The sequence below is a fragment of the Clupea harengus genome, chromosome 17, assembly GCF_900700415.2.
Source record: "Clupea harengus chromosome 17, Ch_v2.0.2, whole genome shotgun sequence".
NCBI classification, from domain to species: Eukaryota; Metazoa; Chordata; class Actinopteri; order Clupeiformes; family Clupeidae; genus Clupea; species Clupea harengus.
The window spans coordinates 6274222-6299022 of record NC_045168.1 but is presented as its reverse complement, the minus strand read 5'-3'; the positions used below and the strand labels follow the sequence as shown (position 1 = coordinate 6299022).

At 45.6% G+C, this 24801-nt stretch overlaps 1 protein-coding gene across 4 annotated transcripts in view; it reads left to right on the top strand.

Moving 5' to 3' along the window:
- LOC105890081 (trichohyalin-like) overlaps positions 1-24801 on the top strand; it is a 125515-nt gene that overhangs the window by 18104 nt on the left and 82610 nt on the right. For 2 of the 4 annotated variants that reach the window (XM_031583514.1, XM_031583511.1), the window contains exons 6-9: positions 19-186; positions 10145-10228; positions 10766-10945; positions 21775-21900. In XM_031583514.1, the coding sequence (XP_031439374.1) occupies positions 19-186; positions 10145-10228; positions 10766-10945; positions 21775-21900 (558 nt within the window). The remainder of the gene's footprint in view (positions 1-18; positions 187-10144; positions 10229-10765; positions 10946-21774; positions 21901-24801) is intronic. The other 2 variants (XM_031583512.1, XM_031583513.1) reach the window with 2 other exon arrangements.

Below are 24801 nucleotides of genomic sequence, written 5' to 3'. Positions count from 1 at the left end.
CGTGTGTGTGTGTGTCAGCCGCAGGAGAAGACTGATGCTCTGGCGATGCCTCGTGGCCGCGTCGAGTCTCTGGAGAAACTGCAAGCGGAGAAGGTTGCCGAGATTGCCGATAGAGACGTCATCGTCGCACGGCTCCAAAAACAGCTGCGGCTGGTGCAACAGGACGGGGTGGACATGCAGAATCAGGTGACGGGACACACACCACACACACACACACACACATGACCACGTACACACTCACTCACACACAGGTACATGTATTCACACACACACACACACACACACACACACACACACACACACAGGTTCATGTACACACACACACACACACACATACACACACACAGATGCCCATATCTGCCCCTCCAGCCCCCAGAGGGACCTGTCTGAGATGATCTGCTGCACCTCTCCCATCTTCCACCCCCACCGTTCCCATCATCCTCCAGCTGCAGCAGCCACACACACTCGACTGGCTGAGCTGTCACACACACTCGACCGGCTGAGCTGCCACACACACTCGACAGGCCTGTCTCCTGCGCTCAGGTCCTTTTGTAATCATGTAAATGGCCCCAAACGCCATGATCTCATGCTCTCTTTAAGTGCAGCACACGCGGAGGTGATTGATGCCCGCTTCCCCTCGTGCCAGTGGAGGTGGTGGCAGAGGGGTGGCTGTGAGGTGCACCAGGCTGGGTTTGAATGTTTCCCCTTCATCTGTAGTTTTAGGGGGTTTAGAGGAGGTGAGGGATGCAGCAGGTGCAGCTCTGCTTGCCATGGCGACTCCTGGACACCGACCTGTACCCCAACCATAAAAAATGCAGAACAACAGCCCTAAGAACCTGTTGGAACCCTGCGGAACAGGTTTGGATCTCACTCGGTTCTTTCTCAGATGCTGCAGTTCTTTTGGTCTTTGTGGAGTGTGGAACATATCAGTCAGAGGGGCACCCTGCCTCCTGTGTTGCTGTAGCACTAAGCTGACAAACCAGCCCTCATATCTACTTGTCAGGGCGCTCTGTTCTGGCCTTTGGTCTGTTGTTGTGAGTTCAGAAAGGACATGGTCTGGCCTCCTGCTTTTGTCAGTGGGTGGGGACCCCCTCAGCCACTCAGGCAGTGAGAGTCTTGACACTATGTGAGGTAAAATAGCCGTGTGCTACAGCTGAGGCGACACCAGGCTCACCGCGGTGTGTTCACCAAGTCACCAGAAATGGATTCTGAACTCAAAATTCAACATGTCTTTTTATGTCACACGCGTAGATGTGTCTTCCTATTGTCGAGGAGCTTGTTCTGATTCCCAGGCCTCGTCTCTTATCCTAGCCCATAGACATGGACGCTCCATGTCATTAGTAAGTATGTAAATGCTATTAGGCTCCTAATACGCCCAAATGGGTTTATCTGGTCAGTGTCTTTGTGCGCAGAGGGAGCGCTGGTGTGCTGAAGCAGCCCTGTGGAAATGAGCGTCTCTGTTCCCCGCAGTGGTCCGTGGCAAACAGAGAGAGATCTGTCGGTGTCTTATGATGCAGCGATCACCTGCGGTGCATTAGTGAGGTATTAAGAAGCCTCTCTCCTCTCTCCTCTCCTCTCTCCTCTCCTCTCCTCTCCTTTCCTCTCCTCTCCCACCCCAGCTAATTCTATTCTGGCTCTTTCGGGGGCCCTGACTCACCGGCTTTAATTGAGGAGAAGATTTATCGTCACCTCCTCAAAAGCTAGCAGATAAACATTTTAGCATTGCTCGTGATGAGAGAGAGTTAGCGGGAGAGGGAGAAAGAGGGAGAGTGAGAGAGAGAGAGAGAGAGAGAGAGAGTGTGAGGGGGAGAGAGAGAGAGAGAGAGAGAGAGAGAGAGAGAGAGAGAGAGAGAGAGAGAGAGAGAGAGAGAGAGAGAGAGAGAGAGAGAGAGAGAGAGAGAGAGAGGGCTAGCTGGGAAACAGAGGAGAATAATAGCCCTTTGGCTTTAATGCACCCTCCTCTCACCTAACCACTAGCAGACCTTTTACCACCCATGGAGGCGTGCTAATTACATATGGGTTTAACGCCATCCTGTGTTCTACAGTTCCACTAGCATCATAAATACATACATTAAGACCAAGGAGTAGCTATTATGTGTGCATTATTTGGGCCTTGCAGAGAAAAATAAGTAATGTAGTCTTCGAGACTGATAATTTGTCACTTCTTTGTTATTGAAGATTTTTGCATTACGTCATGTACCATGTCCTTTTTGCACAGTGATATTAGCTATTAGCACCTCCAACCAACACCAGTGATAATGACTGCTGTGAATCAAAGCAGATATCTCACACATGCCTTTTTTTCATAATCAGGTACATTGTTAGCCCAAGACTGAGATTATAAAATGACAAAATGTAAAAAAATCTTTTGGTGTGCTCACCTTGTGAGGTCACATACATTCATATCAAGTTGATGTGACGCCTCAGCTGCTGCAGGCCCTGTCAGTGAACTGGAGTAAAGTGTAAGCAGGTGTTATATTAGCAGAATTAAAGGCTGGCAGGTTAGAGATGTGCACTGTGTTATTTAGCAGGAGATTGCTTAGTGCCACAAGTCGGCCTTGTCTGTTAATACTAATAGGGTCAACACTTTGGATGAGTTTTATTCCCCATGTGTCTCCAAATGCCAATAAAACTTTAAAAATGCATTAAAAACAAATTTGAGAGCCACAGGGTTCAAAGCAATTGCGTTCCTCACCCCACAACACAATCCCTTGTGGTGTTTCCCCCCCACACACCCTTTTCATACTAACAACAGTGACAAAAAAAAAAAGTCGTTTTCTCCAGTTTAGTATATGCCATCCATGAAAAATTAACCTGAGCATAAAACAAATAAATGAAAACGGCTCAAATCTCTTTGTTTGAATTCCGAGCTGTGGTCATGCCTGATTCAGCTCCCGCTCCCAAGTCTGGACCAAGTGTTCAAATTAATCAAAAAACTATTGATTTGCAGGCTGTAGCACTGCTGTCTGTCTGCATATTAATACTGAAAGGCTTTTCCTTTTCTCCTCGCACTATTTAATTTCTTTATATCTTCATAATTGATTAATGTTCCTTTGTAAAAAAGAAGATGAATAATTTATTAGCGCAATAGCCGGCGGCTAATGAGAAAATGTTTAATTTGGGTAAATGTAGCTGTGTGTTACGAGTGGAGCAGTTTTTGTCGGTGCTCAGACATTAAATGGACGCACTCCAGAGGCTCGTTGAAGGGAGCGGAGCGGCACAAGCTGGCGCAGGCTGGCACAAGCTGGCACGGGGGCTGGTATGATCATAATTACGCTAAATCTCTGTAATGCTAATGAAAGATTGAAGAGATCTCAGGGAGAGAGCACCTGATTGTTAGTGTCTGTTTTTGTGTGTTGGGAGAGTTTTGATGAATGTGTCTTAATATCCCCCAATCGGCCCCCCCTTCCTCACCACCCAGAAGACGACACACACACACACACACACACACACACACACACACACTCATAGTCTGGCTGGCTGATCCTCATTGAAACTGTGCCAGTGACAAAATTGAATAAACAGCACTTATCCCTAACAAGGGGGCGTAATTAAATATGCAAATAACCCCAATAATATCATTAACCTCAGCTGTGCACTAGACACTCAGGAGAGCTTTTAAATGGGAGCCAAATTGAGACATCTGTGTGAGTGTGTGTGCCTGCGTGTGCTTGTGTCTGTGTGTCTGTGTGTGTGTGTGTGTGTGTGTGTGTGTGTGTGTGTGTGCGTGCGTACACATGATCAAAGCAGGTAGTTATCCTGCGCTGATGATCATTTCACAGACACCCAGACCTGACCAGTCTGATTACTGCATACTGCGCAGGCTGCTTGAAGCTGCGCGTGTCTAAATGTGTCTGGCCATTTCCATGCAATACAAAGCAGGCCTCGTTTTTTATTTTTTTAAAGGAGACATTTCTAGGGAGAAATGATCTGTAGAATGCAGATGCTACTCCGTAGAATGCGCCTCTAATACTTCATGATCACAAAATTAAACAAGATTCTAACAGGAAGTATTTATTGTGAAGATGTATCTGTGTGTGTTTTAATGTTGTGTGTTTGTGCTGTCTCTAGGCTATGTCTTTGTTTGTTCAGATTAGTTGTTTCTGTAATTTTAAATCTCTACTTGTAAATTGTGTTTGTGTCCTTAATCAACCAATCATTTGTTTGTTCACTTGATTAGGTGACATGGTTACAGGTGTCATATGTGCACATATGGCTGTGTGTGTGTGTGTGTGTGTGTGTGTGTGTGTGTGTGTGTGTGTGTGTGTGTTTACTCATGGCACCATATGTGTGGTCCCCCTTGGCACATTATGCAAAGCATATGCTGCGCCTTCCGCTCAGGGTGGCAGAGAGGAGGAGCCACTTAGAGCCCTAATTGGCTGCTAATGTGGCGCACTGTGGCAAGCTTTACCAGGAGATGCCTGTCACTATGCCGAGTGTGGCTAGCAGTGCCACGCTCTACTCTGCTCTCTGCCTCTCCTCTCTGCTGCCTCTAACAGCTGGGGAGGCACAGGCAGCAAAACCTCAGTTGTGCCTGCTTAACGCCTTTAATGAGTGCTTTGGGGGGGGGGGGGGGGGGTCGGGATGGAGGGCCTCAGTGGTCGTGAGGAGGAGTTCATTGTATTTGTATCTAATTAGATAGCTGTGTCTCAGATTGAGCTCTCAAGGTGACGGTGAAACGTTCAGATGTTCAAATGATTCTGTGTTGTATCTTATACAGGCCAGTTTTCCTCGAAATGTCTTAAAATTAAGGACTAGAGGCCAAGACTGTCTGTTTGTTGTTCTTGTAAACACTCCATGGCTTAAAGTCATTATTGTCTAATTAAATATAGCGTGCTTAGCACTGGGTGATTATGGCAACAAACACACACATTTATGGAGACAAGTGTACGCGCCAGCATTGCACAGGGCTGCGGTTGCTGCGGACGGGGATATTGAATCCTGTTGAAGTGGGCGCTGTTTATCTAAAGACTCTGCAGAGTGTCCCTTAATTGTGTGCTGCGTTTCCTGTAGTTTTGCTGTGTGATCATTATTCAGTCAGGGGATATGAAAGAGACAGTGTTCATGGGTTCGGCAGCGGCAAAGCGCACGAAGAAAAGAATGCCGAGCTGTTTTGAACTCGAAACCGCCGCATTTGACATTTGTTATGAATGGCTAACATGAAGGAAAAAAAAGAAGAAGAAGAAGAAGAAGAAGAAGAAGAAGAAAACAAAAAAAGAATCTGAGGCTCTCAAACAAGTGGCCTTTGTTGCAGCGAGACAGCGAGAAAAGCCCCGCGCTGTGTCACTGCGACAGAGCAGAGGACTTTCCGATGTGGTTCGCTCGTCTCGGTTTTGCCAGAGCCCTGAGTGTGACATATGAAGTGTGGTGTCAGAACCACAGGCATTCACTTAAAGAGAGCCACGCTACGCCATGAGCCGGAGCAGGAGCGGGAGCGGCTCCAGATTTATGCCTTACAGGAACCCATTGCCGCATGGGGAAAGCCGCAGAGAGATGAGCGTATAAACACCAAAGTCATTTACAGCTCAGAGTAGTTTATCACTGTTTGCTTTCAGTTCAGAGTTTCCAGGACACTGGGATTCACTGCTGTTAATTGCGTCGTACACTTAAGATTTGTTCTGACATATGACACTCATTTAGAGAGGATGTCTGCTGTGCAGTTTGAAATAGGATTTTTAGTTTCCAACCAGATGTACTGCAAACATCACTGTACATGTTAATGGGGGGGAGAAAATCCTAAAGTCGGACGTCATACTGTTGTTTTAGAACCCCATCTTCATAACCTCATAATGGTGAAGGCATGCCAAGGAATAATGTTTCGTTTTCAAGGTAACTAATAAATCCCACATAAGACCCACATCTCTGCTGAAAACAAATAAAATGCTAAGTAGGAACAGTGAAGGTGAACTCAAAGTTGTTAGCGACTGCTACAGGGAAGTAGCAACGTTACCAGGCCTAGTTTACACACCCGTCAGTGATTAAATGGCCGCCATCAAACTTAACTTTCTTTTTTTTTTTTCAATGAGTATGGAGTGCAATGACACACACACACACACACACACACACACACACACACACACACACACACACACACTGGGGCTTCATCAGTTCAATCTTGAAGCGTTAGCATGATTTAATCCCATTTCTGGAGCTGGGCATCGTCCTCACCAGAGTCGACTTTGCATAAGAAGTGTCCATTACTCTGCCTAATGACCACATGTGCTTTGAATGGAGCCCCGGGTCTCTGCATGGCAGCTTGGGGAACGCACCAACATGGGCTTGATGGGGGTCCATCGCCACGGAAATGATAATTCATCAGATTCTGCTGATGCGCCGTTCCCATGCCCTTGCCTTATTGTGCGGAAATGAATTAGATTCCTAATTGGAGTGCTACCCACCATCAGAATTGCTAATAAAATTGTCTGGTCTAGGCTGGTGGGGAGACTTAAACAGGGAAACAGATTATTTAAAAAATGTCTGCTCACTGTCAAGGTAAAATGGGGAGTATCCGCTTTAAGTTACATTAGGCTGTTTGCCATGTAAATTCTTTATAAATTCAGATGTATTTAGCTTGAGGGTCTTGTCAATATGGCCAAATGATACATGATCACATAAGGTGGCCTTGACAGTTGATGCTGGCGCACATAAACATTTATAATGTGTAACTCGGTCCTTTGTTAGTAGCCTCGTCATAATGTTTGTCCAGTTTGTAAGGTTTACATCTAGGGCACTCCTGTCTACACACCAATGGGACTTCATCTTTTGATATAAGATTGTGTTATGACACCTACAATTGGAAATGAGTGTACATTATGATAACTGATTTAAGAAGGGATGTGGTATGTGTGATTAACATAATGTTAAAGATAAGTGATATAGCTTACAATCTGGTTTACTCAGGTGGTGAAAATGAGAACTATTGACCACTATTATAATTACATATTTGTGTATTTGTTTGAGGCCAAACAGACATGAGTTTCATTTATATATATATATACATATATATTTTTATAATGCTAGTAGGATTTCATTCCTGAAATGCAGTCAATTGCCCTAGACCCCACTATATCTCTGCGGCAAAATACAATATTTGAGCATACTGCCTGTTCTCATTCTCATCCTGGGAAGTGTGTGTGAATGTGTTAGGGAAGCAGAAGGGTTTTTATTATGTCTTTATATTACGTCTGTGGGCTCGGCCCCGCCAATCATTACTGGTCATTACTGGATTTTTCTCTCTGGGGTACTGTGCTAGCCACCTGAGAGACGACCCCTTGACCACACTGAATCAATCATTAATGCCAATTTAGACCCAGAATTGGCCATGACCTGCAAAGTTTGCTTTGTGTGTGTGTGTGTGTGTGTGTGTGTGTGTGTGTGTGTGTGTGTTTTTCCTCATGTAGATTGAATTCACATAAGGTATTGTGATAAAGATAAATTATTCTACATTTTCCTTGTAGTGTGTGTGTGTGTGTGTGTGTGTGTGTGTGTGTGTGTGTGTGTGTGTGTGTGTGTGTGTGTGTGTGTGTGTGTGCGCGTGTGCGTGTGCGTGTGCGCGCGTGCGCGTGTCGGTCTGTGTGTCTGTCAGTGGCTTATCATAAACACCCCTCGATGCTCAGCTCTGCATTTTTTTGTGCTGGCTTTGTTATCATGCATAAGCATTGTAGTTATGAAAGAGAAATATTACGATCCCTTGGAGTTAATGAATACTTTCATAAACTATCCCTTCAGCATGAATGTTTTAAGGCGCTTGTCATAACACTCCCTTGCTTGCACATGACAGCTGGCATCTGTTACTGCAATTTCATCCTGAATATTTTATAAGTACCTCTCCAAATCCGTCAGAATCACAACCAAAAGGGGCTTTCTTTCCCACCACCTGTGTAATGCAAGACTTTTTAACAAAACGCATCTGTATATGAATGCTTGTGTCAAAAAAGAAATAATACCAGTTTGAATACGGGGTCAGATGTTTTAAATATATTAAAGTGTCATATGCAATACTAATCTGGGAGGATTTTTTTTCTTCCTTTCAGGGTTTCATGAATTTATATCAAGAAAACATGGGCAGCACTAGTACAAAACATTGGACCTGCTTTCATTTGTGTGAAAGTAAAAGTGATAGGGCAGTCATTTTAAAGCCTGCAATGCTGGATTCATGGGAGCAGCAGCCCATCTTAGGACTGTATATGATTATGTGTTGAGATTGAGCTTTCTTCATGGATGGGTCACTCACTCTTGACCTTGTGTGCATGGACAAGCTAGCTCACCATGGTAACCCGGGTCCCTGGGCTTCCAGCAGAGTGGATGGTTTTAGCACTCTTCATGTTCGACTTTTATTGGCTGCACAATTGAAATGTCATGCTTGGTGGACGAAGCAGCGTATAATTTCTTACACGTGATTAAACAGACCCTGTAATATAGAGGGATATAGCCAGCTCAGATCAGAAAGAGAAGGGGAGGGGAGATAAAAAAAATATCGAGGAAAAGGTAGGCACATAAAATGCAGGCAAGATACATGCTTAGACAAACAAAGCTATCTTGTCAGAATGCTGTAGCTCTTTAAGCTGATATGTGCAGGTCCTTTGTGAATATGTATATAGTGGGAATTTACCGGAGAAAAAAAGCACCTGATGTATCACATCAAACGTGTCACAGATGTAGGGAAAAACAGATGCGGTTGGTATGAATATTAATGATGAAACCAATTACCTCAGGGACATGTTGTCGAGAGCTTAGCTTGGCTAACGCACTCCTCACCTCTGCCACCGTGCTATCAGCAAGAAAACCTTCCCCGAGGCTTTTTTTAGGCTGATATATGCAGAGGAAATTTCCTTAAAGATGATGTTTGTCCTCTGGGTAATAGACTCGGCCAGGTCCCAAGGCCAATGTTGAGTCCATTCAAAGCAAGAGAAGCGGGGACAGGCACCTTCTTTTCTGATACTGCCTATTGTCCCAACACACACTTCAAAACACAAACAGCTTGCTTGCGCTTCTGTTTAACGTTGTTAAGTGTAGTACATGTAGTTTCTGCTTATGTACATACATTCCTAACTGGATTGCAAGTGTTTATATTGATAAATGCCGAATTTAGTTTTAAACGAGGTGTGGGAGCGTTTTTTGTGCATTTCCCCAGGTGCAAACGGTGTGGAGTGTGTCTGAGTGATATCTAGGTGGACATAGAGGTGAACTCCACTTACTGGGGAGGGGTGATTGGCCCTGGACCTGAGCACTGCCTGCCTTAGAGCTGATATATTACTTAGTGCCACACAATGCTGGCCGCTTGAGATTAAGTTAGATTAATTGATTGAACTTTGAAGGAACTCTCCAGTGAAGGAGGGGGAAAAAGCTGTTCGTCTCTCAATTTCTCAATCTGGACTTGTGTAGGCAGGGATTGCTGCCTGATTTGGACTATCGCCTTCCAGGGCCTTCCTGGGTCTGCTTAGGGAAGCACCTGTCTCTCAGATTTAAACGTGTGACTGGAGATTAAAGAATGGAGAAAAAAGATACGAAAATGAATTTGCTGATTAGGAAGTTAAGAATCATCTCCACCTATTTATACTTAGATGGTTCACTTGAAAGCAAGGGTTTGGTCTAAGTATGATAAGTAACTGCAACTGACATGACTGTGGATGTTTGGAAATGTGCTTTTAATTTGAATGACAGCGAGTGCAAGAGCCTTGAGATTTGAATTATGGATCTGACAATTTTTTTGGAGTGTTAAAACAGTGATAATAGAAAGACATCTCCATTGATTGGCCTTCATTTGTTTACAGCTCACTTTAATTGCCTCAAAATACCATTTGTCAGCTTTATGTCGTATCGACAAAAGACTATTGATTTATCCGATTTTGGATTTGTCCTGTCCTTTTGTATATAAAATTTGCATATGTTGTTCAAATAGGAAATAGTAGCATCGATTTTTCTAAACTTGAGCCCATATGCTAAAGATTTTCGGATAAGCTTTCTCATTACTTAAGCCGAAATCAATAAGGAAGAGCATCTTTTAATGAATGAGTGGTTTGCACACCATACTGCAGAAATGGGGTCCTGCTCATCCACTGCCTGGCCAATCGATTATCAAGGTTGCTTAAGTGAGGTCCAATTGGTTGACATTGTGGTTTCTCTTTTGTGTATAAACTCTCAGCTCCAGAAAAGCAAAGAGCTCACGCACAGGCAGAGGGAGGAAATCCAGTCGCTCCGAGAGAAAAGAGACACTTCAACAACAGAGGTAAGCAGGAAATGACATTGTCCGGTGTGCCAATCAATGACCTCTTTAATGCTCACTTCCACAAGTTCTCAGAAGTCACTATTAAGATATATCTCACAGATTGGGTCTGCTCTTTACATTTTCAAAGATCTTTGAAAAGACTCATCTTTGCTGTGTGAATACCAGGCCTTTGATGAGAGAAATGTCCGTGGGGTTTCAGTCTCTGCCCAGGGCAGTATCTCCCCAGCAGGTGTGTGTGTGTGTGTGTGTTGGCCCTGGCAGTGTGTTAATGCAGGGTGAGGCCTCACCCTGTCTGTGGCTCCTTGACATCAGAGCAAAGGCAAACGTTTTCAAACAGTTTTTCGTTCACCTTGAGTTCTCCGCAAACATTGCGAACACACGCAGGTCTGAGGAGGTAGTTCTCGTCGAACATACATGGACGCTGGACTAAGGGTTATCGTTTAAATTGAACAATTTGGAATGTTTACACATTTTAACAGTTAAAACATGTTTACCGCAAATGTTCGCCTCTGTTTGCTGAATTTGAACTCAACTCAGGTGAAGCTGACAGACAAGGGCCAACTGAAGAAGAGACTGGAGAAACACAAGAGGAAGGATGAAGAGGGCGAGGAGGAGGAGGAGGTGGCAGACGAGGTGGCCCAGCTGTCAGCTCAGCTCCAACAGTTTCAGGCTGAGCTGGAGAAGACCAGAAGCCATCATGTACCTGCCACACGCCAGGTAACGCACCACTGCCCCTACACACCCACCCACCCACACACACATACACACACACCTACACACAAACACAAACACACACACACCCACACACACACACCCACACACACACACACACACACCTACACACACACACACACGCACACACACACACGCACACACACACACACACACACACACACACACACACACACACACACACACACACACACACACACACACACACACACACACACACACACACACACACACACACACACACACACACAAAACCCCATCCCGTTCCAGCGTGTATGTGCTCAACTAATTATCACACCTCTGCCCTGAGATGCAAGCATGTCCCAACACACATCCAAACACCATTCCCCTGTGAACTATTCACACCAGCCCAGCCACATTCATCTAACGGTCTTTCTTCAAATGAACACTATGCTTTTTTAAATCTTTGCATGACAGACAATTCTATCTGTGCTTGCAGGAATTAGCTTGGCAAATCCACCGGAGGTGTCGCTGTGTTATTTATTTATTTATTTATTTATTTTAGGGCCATAAATATGGAAGACGCATAAGTTTCAGGGCTGGAAAAGAATCAGACATTTTTTGTTGTATGTCCTTTCGCCGTGTAAAGTTTGCTTTAAATGTCACACATTAGCATATGAACTTTTAAATGAGCTTGTTTGCTCAGTGATGGTGGCATGTAAATACAGACATTGAATATATAGGTTGGGTTAGGCAGAGTTTTTATTTTTTGTTACTTTTTCCTTTTCCTTTTTTTTCTGTTTCCCTATCTGGTTCTGAAAAACATTAATTAAAGAGTGGCTTGGAAATGTGGCTGCCAAAATTGTGAGATTGACTGGCGATATGGAATAGTGCGGGGGAGACCTCCGTCCTGAATAGCGTTGAAATGGAAATCATCCTCGCTGTCTTGATTTAGACCGACGTGATTGACAAGCATCACTCCCAATATAAAGCTCTCTTCATGCATTATTCAGGCTCTTACCTTTCCCTTGTTGTGGGTAGTGTTTTTCCTGGGCTTCCGACGCGTGAGCAAAGCCCCGCAGGTGAAAGGCATCAGAACCACCCGAGAGAAACTATGATTACAAAGGAGTAGCAGGAAGCTGGAGGTTTCCACCTCGGGTTTTGTTGTGTTTTTGTTTTGTTTTTTTTGAGAGAGATAAGCACACACAGATGGAAATATTCACAATAATTAGTTAAGCAAAAAAAAAAAAAAGACATCCACAGACCACACTTCTGATGCCAGCAAGGACAAGCTTGGATTGATGGTGTTTTGCTATTCTGATTAATGTAAACATAAAGCATCTCCTACAGAATATTTAATGCATGTGTACCTGGGCAAATGTCTGGTATGCTTTGTTCCTTTGCCCTTTTCTTCTTTTCCATGTGATCCTGTTTGCATTTCCAGTAAAGATTACTGCGTACCGGCGCAACAATACCTGAAGCAGTACATCATCTGCTAAATGACAGGTGGATTAGGACAAGACAAAGGGACACAAGACCCAGACGTCCCAAACCCAGTATTTAATTATTCCTCTCTCTGTGTAGAGCAGAGGAAACAGCAGAGTACATTACATTACGTTGCCTATACCTTCAGTATATAAAAATGATTTAACGTGTACCTCGCTTTCAGCATCATTGGGCAGCTGTAATGTGCTGTTCACTACCTCTCCCACTGATTCCAGTGCTTCCCTCTTTTCTGTGTAAAAGCACATCCAGTTTAGCAAAAGGGTTTGATAATACCCTCTCAATTACCTGTGGGACATTTTCTAGACCACCATGATTTGGAGACCACCAGAAGTAAAGGGGAAAAAAACCAAAACATTGCTTGCATGATAAACAGTGAATCTGATCAAATGCTACAGTAGCATAATCATGTTTGTAGCACTGAATTATTTAACCTTTGAATGACCCGACAGAATGCCATTGCCCCAATCACAAACCCTAATTGAATCTCCTTTGTGGCTCGGAGACTGATGAAAAAATAAAATTGAAGGTGAAATATGTATGTGCCCAAGCCAAGTGCTTTATGAATTGCCTGGGCTGCTATTTCAGCCTGTCTAGGCTGCTGCATGAGAAAGGATGCCTGCCTTTCTTATTACAGCCGGCCTCCTTTGTGGGGATATTCCTAAAGGATAATCTGATTTATTTGCAATTTTCCTTTAAGCCGCTTAGTGTTTACTTCTAAGATTAATATTTTTCTGTATTATTAATATCCAGCCATAATTATGACCAATATGTTGTATGTGTGGGTGAGATATTTTATTTTTATTTTTATTTTTTTAGAAAAAGGCTAAATTCCTCAGAGACTGGTTGTGGTCTGTGAAATGGCTGGATGGTTCTTGGAATCTTGATAGAGAAAAAAAAAAAATAGTAGAAGAAAAAAAAATTCTATTTGAGATGAGGTAGAGAGATTGAGATGCCCTCTGTGATTGATAAGGTGTCGAGTCACACTTAAGATGGCCGCCACTGACTGGTGCTGAGGGATTCGTAATCAACGCGAGGCATCTGAGACACGCGCTTCACACTTTTCTGACGAATCATGTGTCAGGATGCTCACTATGGCTGCTCAGTAGGCTGGCTGAGCTCAGGGAATGCTGGAAACACGCTTTTGTTCCTCATACTATGATGATTCAGAAATGACATTGTCTAATTGTTGTCATTGGCCACCAAGCACGATTAAAGACAAACAAACAAGCAAAAAGCATTGTAATAAACTAGATATCTAGCAATTCTGTAATAACTCATCTTTAAGGACGATGCATTTTTCCTTTTTTTTTTTTTCACTGAGAGGCGGTTACATTCATTGTGTGGCCCGCCAATCTTTTATTAAGGGCTGAGAAGCCTGCGAGCATGACAGACGGCTAGAAAGGGCATAATAAAGTTGGGAAATCAGGACGGCTTGGATCGGGCGGCCTCTGAATGCAGCGTCCCCTGACAGCCCCCCGCCCCCCCTCGCATTTGGCAACACACAAATACCCACCCGCACGCCTCTGATCACTGAAGAGAGGATGCGAAAGGGCGAGCGTAGAAGCGAGAGAGGGGATAAGAGGAAGAGGGAAAAACTATTCTGGCTGTGCAGAGCAGCGCATCCTTACCCTTTTTGTTACTCCGTCTAAAAAGCTGAGGCCTTGAGGTGTTGTCTGTGAGGTTAAATGGTAGGGCAGGGAGATTGCTAGGCGAGACAGCGGCCTGTGCTTTGTGTGGAGGGGAAAGGTTAACTGAGCCTTGTGGGTGGGGGGGGTGGGGGTGCGGGCAACTGCCCCCTGGCATCCCACCTACTGCCCTGCTAAGCAGAAGACGTCTGAGCCGGCTCACCAGGACGGGGGGTAGTGGAGGGTTGGTGGACAGAATGGGTGCAGGGTGAGAGGTGTGGAGGCTTGTTGCTAAGGACTGTCTCAACTCCACTCTGATCGCTATGGAGATTTGAGAGTGGAGATATACCTGTAGTAAGGCTAAAGCTGATTGGATATGTACACTGCTGAGTAATGCTACTTCGCTATTGAGATATGAGAGACGAGATGTACCTGTAGTTAGGCTACAGGTGATTGGGTATGTACACTGCTGAGTAATGCTACTTTGGGTACTAATATCTAATATTTTTGCAATACTGTGTGTCTGAGGATTATCAGGTTCATATGGAGATCTCAGCAATCACTGCTCCACAAGATCATATCCACAAGATCTCTCTCTCTCTCTCTCTCTCTCTCTCTCTCTCTCTCTCTCTCTCTCTCTTTGCAACAAGATGATTTTCCTCTTCATACTTGAGGAGGGAAGTGCTTGCATAGATGAGCATAGTCAGTCATCATATATCTTGAAGTGGTATTTTTTACATACATCCTCACTGCCTACGCATGACACAAGATAAATAAATGCATAGATGCACCACGTCACTGTGCACTGTGCGTCATTTCATCATAGGAAGCAGAAATCCATACTGAGCCAGTTCATTAAAGTGCTCATCAGCACTCATCAGCTCATCAGTGGCTTTGCTTTCAGAGCCCGGGCCAAGGACGTGCGGGCGGTTTGTTTTTCTGAATTATAAAAACAATAATCATCGCCGCGGTAACAGCACTAATGGCCTTTAATTGGAATTGATCTGGAGTTTAATGCCCATTAGCGATGTCTGCTCCCTGCGATGCTCCGTCTGCCCTGCTCCCCTGTGAGCAGACCAGCAGACTGGCGGGTTCGTCTGGCCCGGCGCGGTGTGTCTGGAGGCTGCCCTCCCGCAATGCACCCTGGGTAAGACAGTACTGTAAATAGTGAGTTGTGGGGGGACGCAGCCAGGCTTGCAGAGGCTAACTGCGTGAGGGATGGCGCGTGAAGTGAAAGCTGTAATTTTGACAGGTGGCAAGGTGTCGTGTTGTCAGGGTATGGGGGGGGGGTGGTGGTGTGTGGAGGGATAGGGCCCCGTTGCAAAGCCTTGTGTCTCTGGGCTCTCTTTGATTAATGGCTCTAATTAAAAGGTGAAATCAAGCATGTGAAGACGAGGGAGCGCTTTAGGTCGGTGTTTGGTGGTTTTCTCTTCCCGGTGCCTGGATCATCCATCTAAATATGGCCCCTCACTCTCTCTCTCTCTCTCTCTCTCTCTCTCTTTCTCTTTCTCTCTCTCTCTCTCTCTCTGTCTCTCTCCCTATCCCTCTCTATCTGCCCTCAGCTGGTGGGGGGTGTGGTAGTGCTAGCAGGGACCAGATGCTAGTGGTGTATCTCATAGGCAGGGGTGGGGTAGAGCCCTGCTCTCTAGCTGTCTCCTTTTCTCTCCCTCCCTATCTCTCTCTCTAGCTCTCAGTGTCTCTCTCTCCCTCCTTATCTCTCTCTCTAGCTCTCAGTCTCTCTCTCTCGCCCTCCTTATCTCTCTCTCTAGCTCTCAGTTTCTCTCTAAATCTTTCTATGACTCTCTCTCTCCCCCCCTTTTTTTCTCGCTTCTTTTGCTCCTCTATTCATCTCTCTCTCTCTCTCGCTGTTTCTGTCTTTTTCACTCTCTCCCTTTCATTACCTCTCTAGTCTCTCCCCCTCTTTCTCTTCTTCCGACTCCCCCTCTTGTTATCCTCACTCATAAACCTCCACCCACCACACCCACCCCCCTCTCCCTCTTCCCCTGTCTCTCTCTCTCTCACACACACACACACACACACACACACACACACACACACACACACACACACACACACACACACAGGAGGTAGGATTGTTGAGTGATGAGCTTGCAGGAAAGACATCAGACAATCAAGAGTGTGTGTCCAGTGGAGGCTGAGAGATGGGACCAGACTACTTGTGTGTGTGTGTGTGTGTGTGTGTGAGTGAGAGACAGAGAGAGAAATTAAACACGGATGAATGCAGAGAATAGGTGCCTCATGCGCAGTGTCCTAGCCAATGACGGTCCTGCAACAGAACTGTCACAGGACGTGCTTTGGGGAGGGGCTTGGCCCATTGCCTGCAAATGGTGTCTTTTCTTAATGGATCCATTTGAATGTTTACTCTGCTTCAGCTTGCCCCCCACCCCTTGACACACACACACACACACACACACACACACACACACACACACAGAGAGAGTAGTTACTAACAAGGCTGGAAAGTCTGGCATTATGGTGTGCAGCTAAACTGGTCCCTTTGGGAGAGGAGCCCTGCCCTGGCCCTGTGTTAGAATGCTTAAGCTGCAAATCCCTTGTTGGTTCCCCCATACACACACATATACACACACATATACACACACATATACACACACATATACACACACACACACACTACTCACTTGAACCTATATAAACCACACACATACACAGACACACACACATGCATTCACATCTTAAACACACATTGTACTGCACAAACACACACATGCATAAACAAAAACTTTCCAGACAGACACACACTTAATTTTACACACACACACACACACACATCAAAACAACAACATATTTGGCAAGACACACACACACACACACACACAGACACACGCACACGCACACGCACACGCACATGCCCTGGCAGACAGTCAGGATGGGATCCAGCAACTGCAGGAGTTTGCTTCTGTATTGAGACGCTGTCGGTTTTATCTGTTTCCACTAACTGCTTTTGCATGTTGAGGATGAATAATTCACTGCCGCCAATGAGCACAAGACACTTGCTCATTTAAAGGACAGAGCCGACCATGAAATAATAATGACTTGGGAATCTAACAGGGAGCCTTTAATTTCTTTAATTGTGAGCAGCCTAGATGAAGAGTTTTTGCCTTCCCCCCTCCTGTTTTATGTAGAGTACTGATGACAAACGATTGAGAGAGGTTGTGTATTCTTTTTAATTTTAATGGCTTTGCCATTGTTCAACCCTTCGTCTATCCAGTGTGATTTATTGGCTTGCATGCACGGGTGCCTGGCTAGGCCTGTATTTATGATGCTGCATATGTGTGTGTCATTAGACAGATAGGCTGATGAATTTGTCTGTTGATGACTGCTGTATCACAAATCATCAGAGTGTTATTGGGTGCTGATGCGGACTAGGCTTCTCCTAGTCTGAGGCTAGTGCTGAACACGGCCCGCAAAGCCCGCATTTTAATTGTGGTCATTTGTAAGATTATTTCAAAAGCGTCCTTCCCCAAGTCAGAGTGGGAGTCCCCTTCATTTGTTTTCTGTTCTTTTCTTTTCCAGTGGTCCTTGCGAGCCTGCACTTGGTGGTGTGAGCCAGTGTGAGCTATTGCCGTCGAGCTCATTGCTCTCAAAAATCAAAGTTAAATGGGTCATCTATCATCAGAATTTGTGTCTGGACGACTTGTCTGAGCATCAGCGTGATTTATGGTTTGAATTGGAGGAGTCAACCATGCATGTTTCTTAGTTTATCGTTTGATGCTGTCTTCAATTAAATGTCTATAAACAGGATGATGGTTTTACGACATTGTCCATCAATAAAGGTGATCAGTTTTTCTTTCTTTTTTTCCATCTTTGCATGGGGATATGTAATTTCCACCCCTCTAATGGCCTCTCACAAGCTGCGTTGGTGGGTTTCTCACCCTCTACACCACCAAATAAAAAGAGCCTGCTGCTAGCCACTCTCATTTGTCATTAACTAAATAGTGTAATTTGATCATTCCCCGATTCCTGCGTCCCTGTAATTTCATTAGCCGGAGATGTTGATTATTCTTCGCTTGCATCAACAAGCAAAATGCCACCTTAATGATCTGCATTTTGCTTATTATATTTTCACATTATTCGCGTTTGTTATTATTGCCATCATTTTTCTAAATAAAAATGCTCTCAAAAATTCAATTTTCTGCACATGGGATAGACCTGCCCAAGCATGTTTGCTGATTAGGGCGTATGTAAAGGTTATAAGCACAATGTCACCGGGGAATAGAATTCTTTGTCAGGGCCTTGAGGATAAATCAACTGGCGGGGGGTAGGGAAATTTGAGGGGAGAGGGAAATAGAGTGGAGGAGGAAGGGGGGGGGGGGGGGGGGGAGGCGGATGAGAGGGAGACTGAGAGAGGGAGAAAGGACTTTCATTTTCCATCAGGACATTGAATAATGCCATTTTCCATGTCTCTATGCGTCTGAATTCAGTTGTGAAGCGTCACGCAAGCAGCAGCCTCCCTCTCTGTCCCTGTCACACTCTGCAGTTAAGTGTGCTTCTCCTCCACAGGGGATGGCCCATCATCCTCGCTTCCCTCCACCCAACCCAATAACGGGGCTCATTTATGTGTGTGTTTGTGTGTGTGGGTTCTCAGTCAGATATTTATATATATATATATAAATAAAAAATGTGTGTATGTATATGTGTATATATATGTTTTCTCAGGAAATTATATGGCTTTATTGATAGGGCAGTAAACAAATGATGCGTTCTGTGCACAGCGCCTGGCAACCCTGTTTAATGCAAGCGCCTCTGTTTGATTCCCCCCCCCCCATTCTCCCGAGCTGGGAGTAACTGGCAGCTTTATTGACAAAGGTAGACCCTAGGAGATATGGGAGATATCAAATCGAAGAGCCCAATTACCGAGATGTTCGTCATTACAGTTCGCAGGGCCTTCGCCGGTTCTGGAAAAACTCCCTTTGATTCTTTGTTTAGCGGGATTATGCATCTGTCAAAAAACAAGGCGCTCTCAAACGAGACGGCCTCGCAGAAAAATGTAAACGTGGGGAGAAATATGCAAACACTGCATTGTCTCTGTGTTTTCTTAGCCTCTCCTCTCTTTGTACGGCTCTGCCTGCTTGGCTGTGTGTGTGTAATCTAAGTGCACAAATCACCAGAGGCTAAGGTGCTGTATTATGTATTGAGCTCTTTATAGTGTGCACTGTGTAGTGTACTGCTGTAGGAGGAAGGAGACCCTGAGATGGCTGCCACCAATGGGTCCGCAGGAGCAAACGTGACACAGACGACTGGAGAAAAAAATGCCACAAGGTGGTTCAGAAATAAATAAATAAAGAACGAAAGAAATAAGAGGAACTGATTTAATTTTCACCCTTGGTTAAGAAAAAATAAAAGTGAGGGTAGGGGGTGCAGGGGGGGGGGGGGGAAGGGGGGGCTTGGCATTGGCTGAAGAGGGTGAAATTAATCAGTGTGCCATCTATGACCGAGCCTCAGTTAATCACAGGCTTCAGCCTTTTTTCCACAAAATGATATATCTGCAGCAAATTACCATATCATGGCAACTTACCCCACCTCCCCCAACCCCTACCTCTACCACAACCCCGGCCTATTTTGTCATTTGAAACAGAACCTTGATTAACAGCGTTTTAAGCAGAGCATTCAGAGAGGGCTAGAGATGGGAGAAAACACTATGAATATTAAATGTATTGTGTCGGGATGGGATTTTTTTTTGTTTTTTAGTCAAAGTCCCCCAGAGTCTTACATGTTTGTGAGGAATGCAGACTCCCACGAAAAGCACATCTTGAACACATTTGGCAAGGTGCTTATACATCATGAATGATATGTGATGTGATGTTGAAGGAACTGCACATTTGAAATAATACTTTTAATACCGCGATCAAGTGAAGGAACCAATCACAATAAGCATAAAGAACAAATAGTAATAGGGTAGTTGTTGGCTGGTTGTTCACGTCTCAAAGCCCCACAAAGCCCCCACAAACCACCACCACTACCTTTTAACCCCCCCGAATGACAGACTTTTCCATACGGCTTGCATGCAATCACATGAAAGATGAGGACAGGCTCCATCTGCTAAACTGATGAAAAATACAGGTTCTTTTTAGCCTTGATTTACTATCTGCATCACTGCCAAAAAACCCTCGACTCCCAAACCCCACCACCACCACCCCTGACTGCTCTCACCCCCACTCCCTCAACTATTCATCTCTCTCATTTGCACCAGATTTGGCCCATACTCAGCCCCCCTCTCACGCTCACACACACACACGCACGTGCTCTCACACACACACACACACACACACACACACAGACACACGCAGACCCCCACTGTTTCCCTGGTGCATGGTAGGATGGAGGTGATAAGGGAGGAGGTGTCAGGATCAAGAGGTTTGGGGAGAGGGACAGCTTGGATGGTGTGTGTTGGGGAGGGGGTCAGGAAGGTTTGTGGGGGGGATTGTAATGGGGCTGCCTTAAATGTCTATTGTTACGTCTGGATCTCCCCTCTCTCCTCTCTCCTCTCCTCTCCTTTCCTCTCATCTTCTCTCCTCTCCTCTCCTCTCCTCTCCTCTCAGGTAGTCGTTGATTCAGGGATAGCCTTTGCCCTGATCTGATGTAGATCGGTTGGATCGGGTGACTCCTTGACCTGCTCGGGTCTTCAGGATTCTAGCATAGATTTGAGAGTACAGTAGTGTATTGGTAATCACTATCAGAAATTACATTAAAGAGGGCCAGCTATAGTGGGTGTGTGTTTGTGAGTGTGTGGCTGGGTGTCTTTGTTTCTGTGTGTGTGTAGGCCTTGTCTAAGTCCAGATGTGGCCGGTCTCTCTTGGGTCGTGGCAGGAAGAAGAGCTCTGTGAATCCACAGCCCCTCCATTTCATGGCCCTCAGTTCCCATGTCTGTCTGTGTGTGTGTCTGTGTGTGTGTGTGTGTGTGTCTGTGTCTGCATGTTTGAGTCTGTGCCTGTATGAGTGTGTAGGTGTCTGTATGAGTGTGTGTGTCTGTATGAGTGTGTGTGTGTGTCTGTATGAGTGCGTGTGTGTTTGTGTGCGTATGAATCTCCTCTGTGTGTGAGCACTCTGTCTGAGCTCCGCCGCCTCTATCTTCCTGTGGAGATGGAGAGCAGATGTAGACCCAGGAAGGCCACGGCTCGCCTGTCTGATCTCCTCCCTCTCTGTCTCTCTGTCTCTCTCCATTACTGACACAGGGAAATGACAGACAGACAGCGCAGCCAGCACAGCGTAGCCAGCCAACGGCCTGAGAAATGAACCACTCCGCAAGGTTGCCTTTGTTAATTGGCTAATTAAAGCGTGACACGCCCAACCACTGACCTTATTGAGAGACAGGAGGGGTGGGCAGGGTCTTTGCTGAAGCGCTTGCTGCTTGGGGATGATTTATGGAAGGGCCAATGACACTGTCCATGTTTATAGGCAGTAGACACAGAAAAAAAATGAATAAGTCTCCCAAGGCGATGAGTTTTTGAAACTAATGGCAATGAATGTTTTTTTATTTTGCTTTATGTGTAGGTACCTTTCCAAATAGTGTCTGACTGGAACGGATCAGGTTTGCATTCAGTTCATGTGTCGGCCATAGACGTTAGGCCATCACACAGTTAGTCAGTTGCTCTCTGAACTCACATGTCTCTGTGTTTTATCTGACTGTGTGTGTGTGTGTGTGTGTGTGTGTGTGTGTGTGTGCGTGTGTGTGTGTGGCAGGCGAGAGGCCAGCTAGCGTGGGAGAGAGGAGCACTCCTTGAGGACCACTGGGGGAAAGCAGAGGAGAGAGAAGAGCACAGGAAACAGATGAGAGAAGAGTTGGCCGTCTTAAAGGAGAAACAGGAGGTAGAGCATCAGCACTCTCTCTCTCCCTCTCTCTATCTCTCTCTCTTTCTCTCTGTCTCTTTCTCTCTATCTTCCTCTCTCTCTCTTTCTTTCTTTCTCTCTGTCTCTCTTTCTCTATCTCTCTCCCTCTATCTCTCTCCTTCTTTCTCTCCTTCTCCCTCTCCATCTTTCTGTCTCTCTCTCCATCACTTCCTTTCTCTGCCTTCTTCCTCTCTCTCAGACTTTCTCTCTCTTCCTCTCTCTGTCTCCCCCTCTCACTCTCCGCCTCTTCTCTCTCTGTCTCCCCCTCTCACTCTCCGCCTCTTCTCTCTCTGTCTCCCCCTCTCTCTCTCTCTCTCTCTCTCTCTCTCTCCCTCTCTCTCCTAATGTCTTACACACTCTTCTCCTCCCACTACTGTGTCCTTTGATCACCCTGCGTTGTTTCACAGGCTGCTTTTTGCCCGTGTCAGATGTGTTTAGTATTAGGGGGGAAAAATGGGTTCAGCAAAGTTGAGCAAAGCGAGCCCTCCACTAATGGTTCCTTCCATAGGAGGGCCTTTGCATTTCTGGAACATAATATGAGCCGTAACCGCATTAGACATTCAGTTTGTTTGATAAATAATGCAATGCTGAGTACGTGTGTGAAAGTTGTTTTCCATTTGAATGGCTTTTTTTCACCCAAAACTGGGAGTCACACACACACACACACACACACACACACACACACACACACAAAGATACCACACACACACGCACACACACACACACACACACACACACACACACACACACACACACACACACAAACACAGATAACACACACACGCGCACACACACACACACACACACAGATGCCACAACACACACAAACACAAATGACACACACACACCCACACTTTGTGCACAACACACACACACACGCACACACGCGCGCACACACACACACACACACAAACACATACACAGATGCCACACACACACACACAAACACAAATGACACATAGACACACACACACACACACACACACACACACACACACTCACACATACTCTTCCACAGACACACACAGACGCACACACACACATACAGGCACACGCACGCATTCTGCCAGCTCCTGATCTGCATATCAGTGGGTTTCTTGGTGGCGTGCCAGGACCTGCGCTTGAAGAAGACATCAGCGATGGGGCACGGCGGAGCAGCGCGTGGGTTAGGATGGCACAGAGTGCCAAGCGGAGACGCCCGCACATCCCCACCCCGCCCCGCCCCACCTGGAGTTCAGGCTGATTAGCATGGGAGCAAAGGGTGGAGGGAACAGCTGTGAAATTACAACCTGCTTAATTTAATTATCCGCTGTAATTAATTCATATCTGCAGCCAACGAAAAGGAGGGGGGGGGGAGTAAAGAAGTCATTAGCCTAATTAGTTAATTAATTGTCTGTAGCGACGTCCCGCTTTAGCTGTGTCTTCATTATGGGATGTCTGGCCTTGGCAGCAGTTGGGCTTGTTTGATGAAATCTGGAGGAGCTGATAATTCGTCGCTGTCACACGTCGTAATGAGTGCCTCCCAGGGTCCATATGCTCCTGTTTGTGCTCTGATGGAGAGAGAAAGGAGGGGGGGGGGTTACCTGTTGAGGATGGCGTCTGTACAGATGCCAGCATATGCCAGTAAGCTACCACTGTGTGTGCGCGTGTGTGCGCTCATGGATGTGTTTGTGCAAGCTAATCCGTGTGAGCGTGTCTGAGAGTGTTTGTTCATCTGCGCTGGTCATGAAACCATGGCCTTGTGTATACTTGTGTACACGTATGTGTCGGGTCCGTGCAGATTGGGTCCACTTTATATTGATATTATGCCAGCACCATGCCATCTTTATCTATACACAGTGGCACTAGAAAGAGAAGCAGTGTAGGTGTGTGTTGTGTGGGTTGTGTATGTATGTGTGCGTGTGTGTGTGTGTGTGTGTGTATTAAACATGCCCATCACTCTGTCTCTTGTCTGGCCATTGACATTCTCCCTCTCAGCAGACTGGATTAGCATGGCAGAACAGGAGCACCAACAGGCAGCTCTGACTCTCCACAGTCAGTCACACTTGAGGAGTTAAGCCTGAGAGAGACAGGAGGTGTGTGTGTGTGTGTGTGTGTGTGTGTGTGTGTGCGAGAAAGAAGGAGAGAGGGAGTGGGTGTGTGATTGTGTGCATAGGTGGATATGAATTCCTGTGTGTTTGTAATCGTTTGTAATCAATCGTTTATCAAATGTGTGTTCATACACCTGTCAATGTGTGTGTGTGTGTGTGTCTGTGTTGTTTTATTTGTGTGATTACGGATACTTCACAAGGGTATTGTTTGCATATTCCATACGTGTTTGTGAATAGGCCAGGATGATCTGTGTGTGTGTGTGTGTGTGTGTGTGTGTGTGTGTGTGTGTGTGTGTGTGTGTGTGTGTATTGTGAGTGTGATCACAACTCTGGTTGGTTGGCAGTCATGCTGTAGACAGCCTTCTGTGTACTGAAGCTTCCTTTCCATGCAGACAGGTGTGTGAGAAAGAGAGTGTGTGTGTGTTTTGGGGAGAGCAGTGAAGGGTAGGAATTGTGTGTGTGTGTGTGTGTGTGTGTGTGTGTGTGTGTGTGTATGCGTATGTCACTCTTGCCTTCTTCATTTCCATGCAGTCAACTGCAGATGTGTCCCATCCAACATTATGTGTGCGCCGCCATGGAGAGTCAAGAGCCCTTTTCCCTCTCCTGTTTTCTTTCATTATTCTCTCTTCCTCTCTTGTAATTCTCTCTCTCTCTCTCTGTCTCTCTCTCTCTTCTCTATCATTCTTTCCTCTTTTTCTATTTCATTCTCCACTCACTGTATTTTATTCTCTCCATTCTCTATGCCCCCCTCTACATTTCCTCTTCTTCTGTATGCCATCCCTCACTTCCC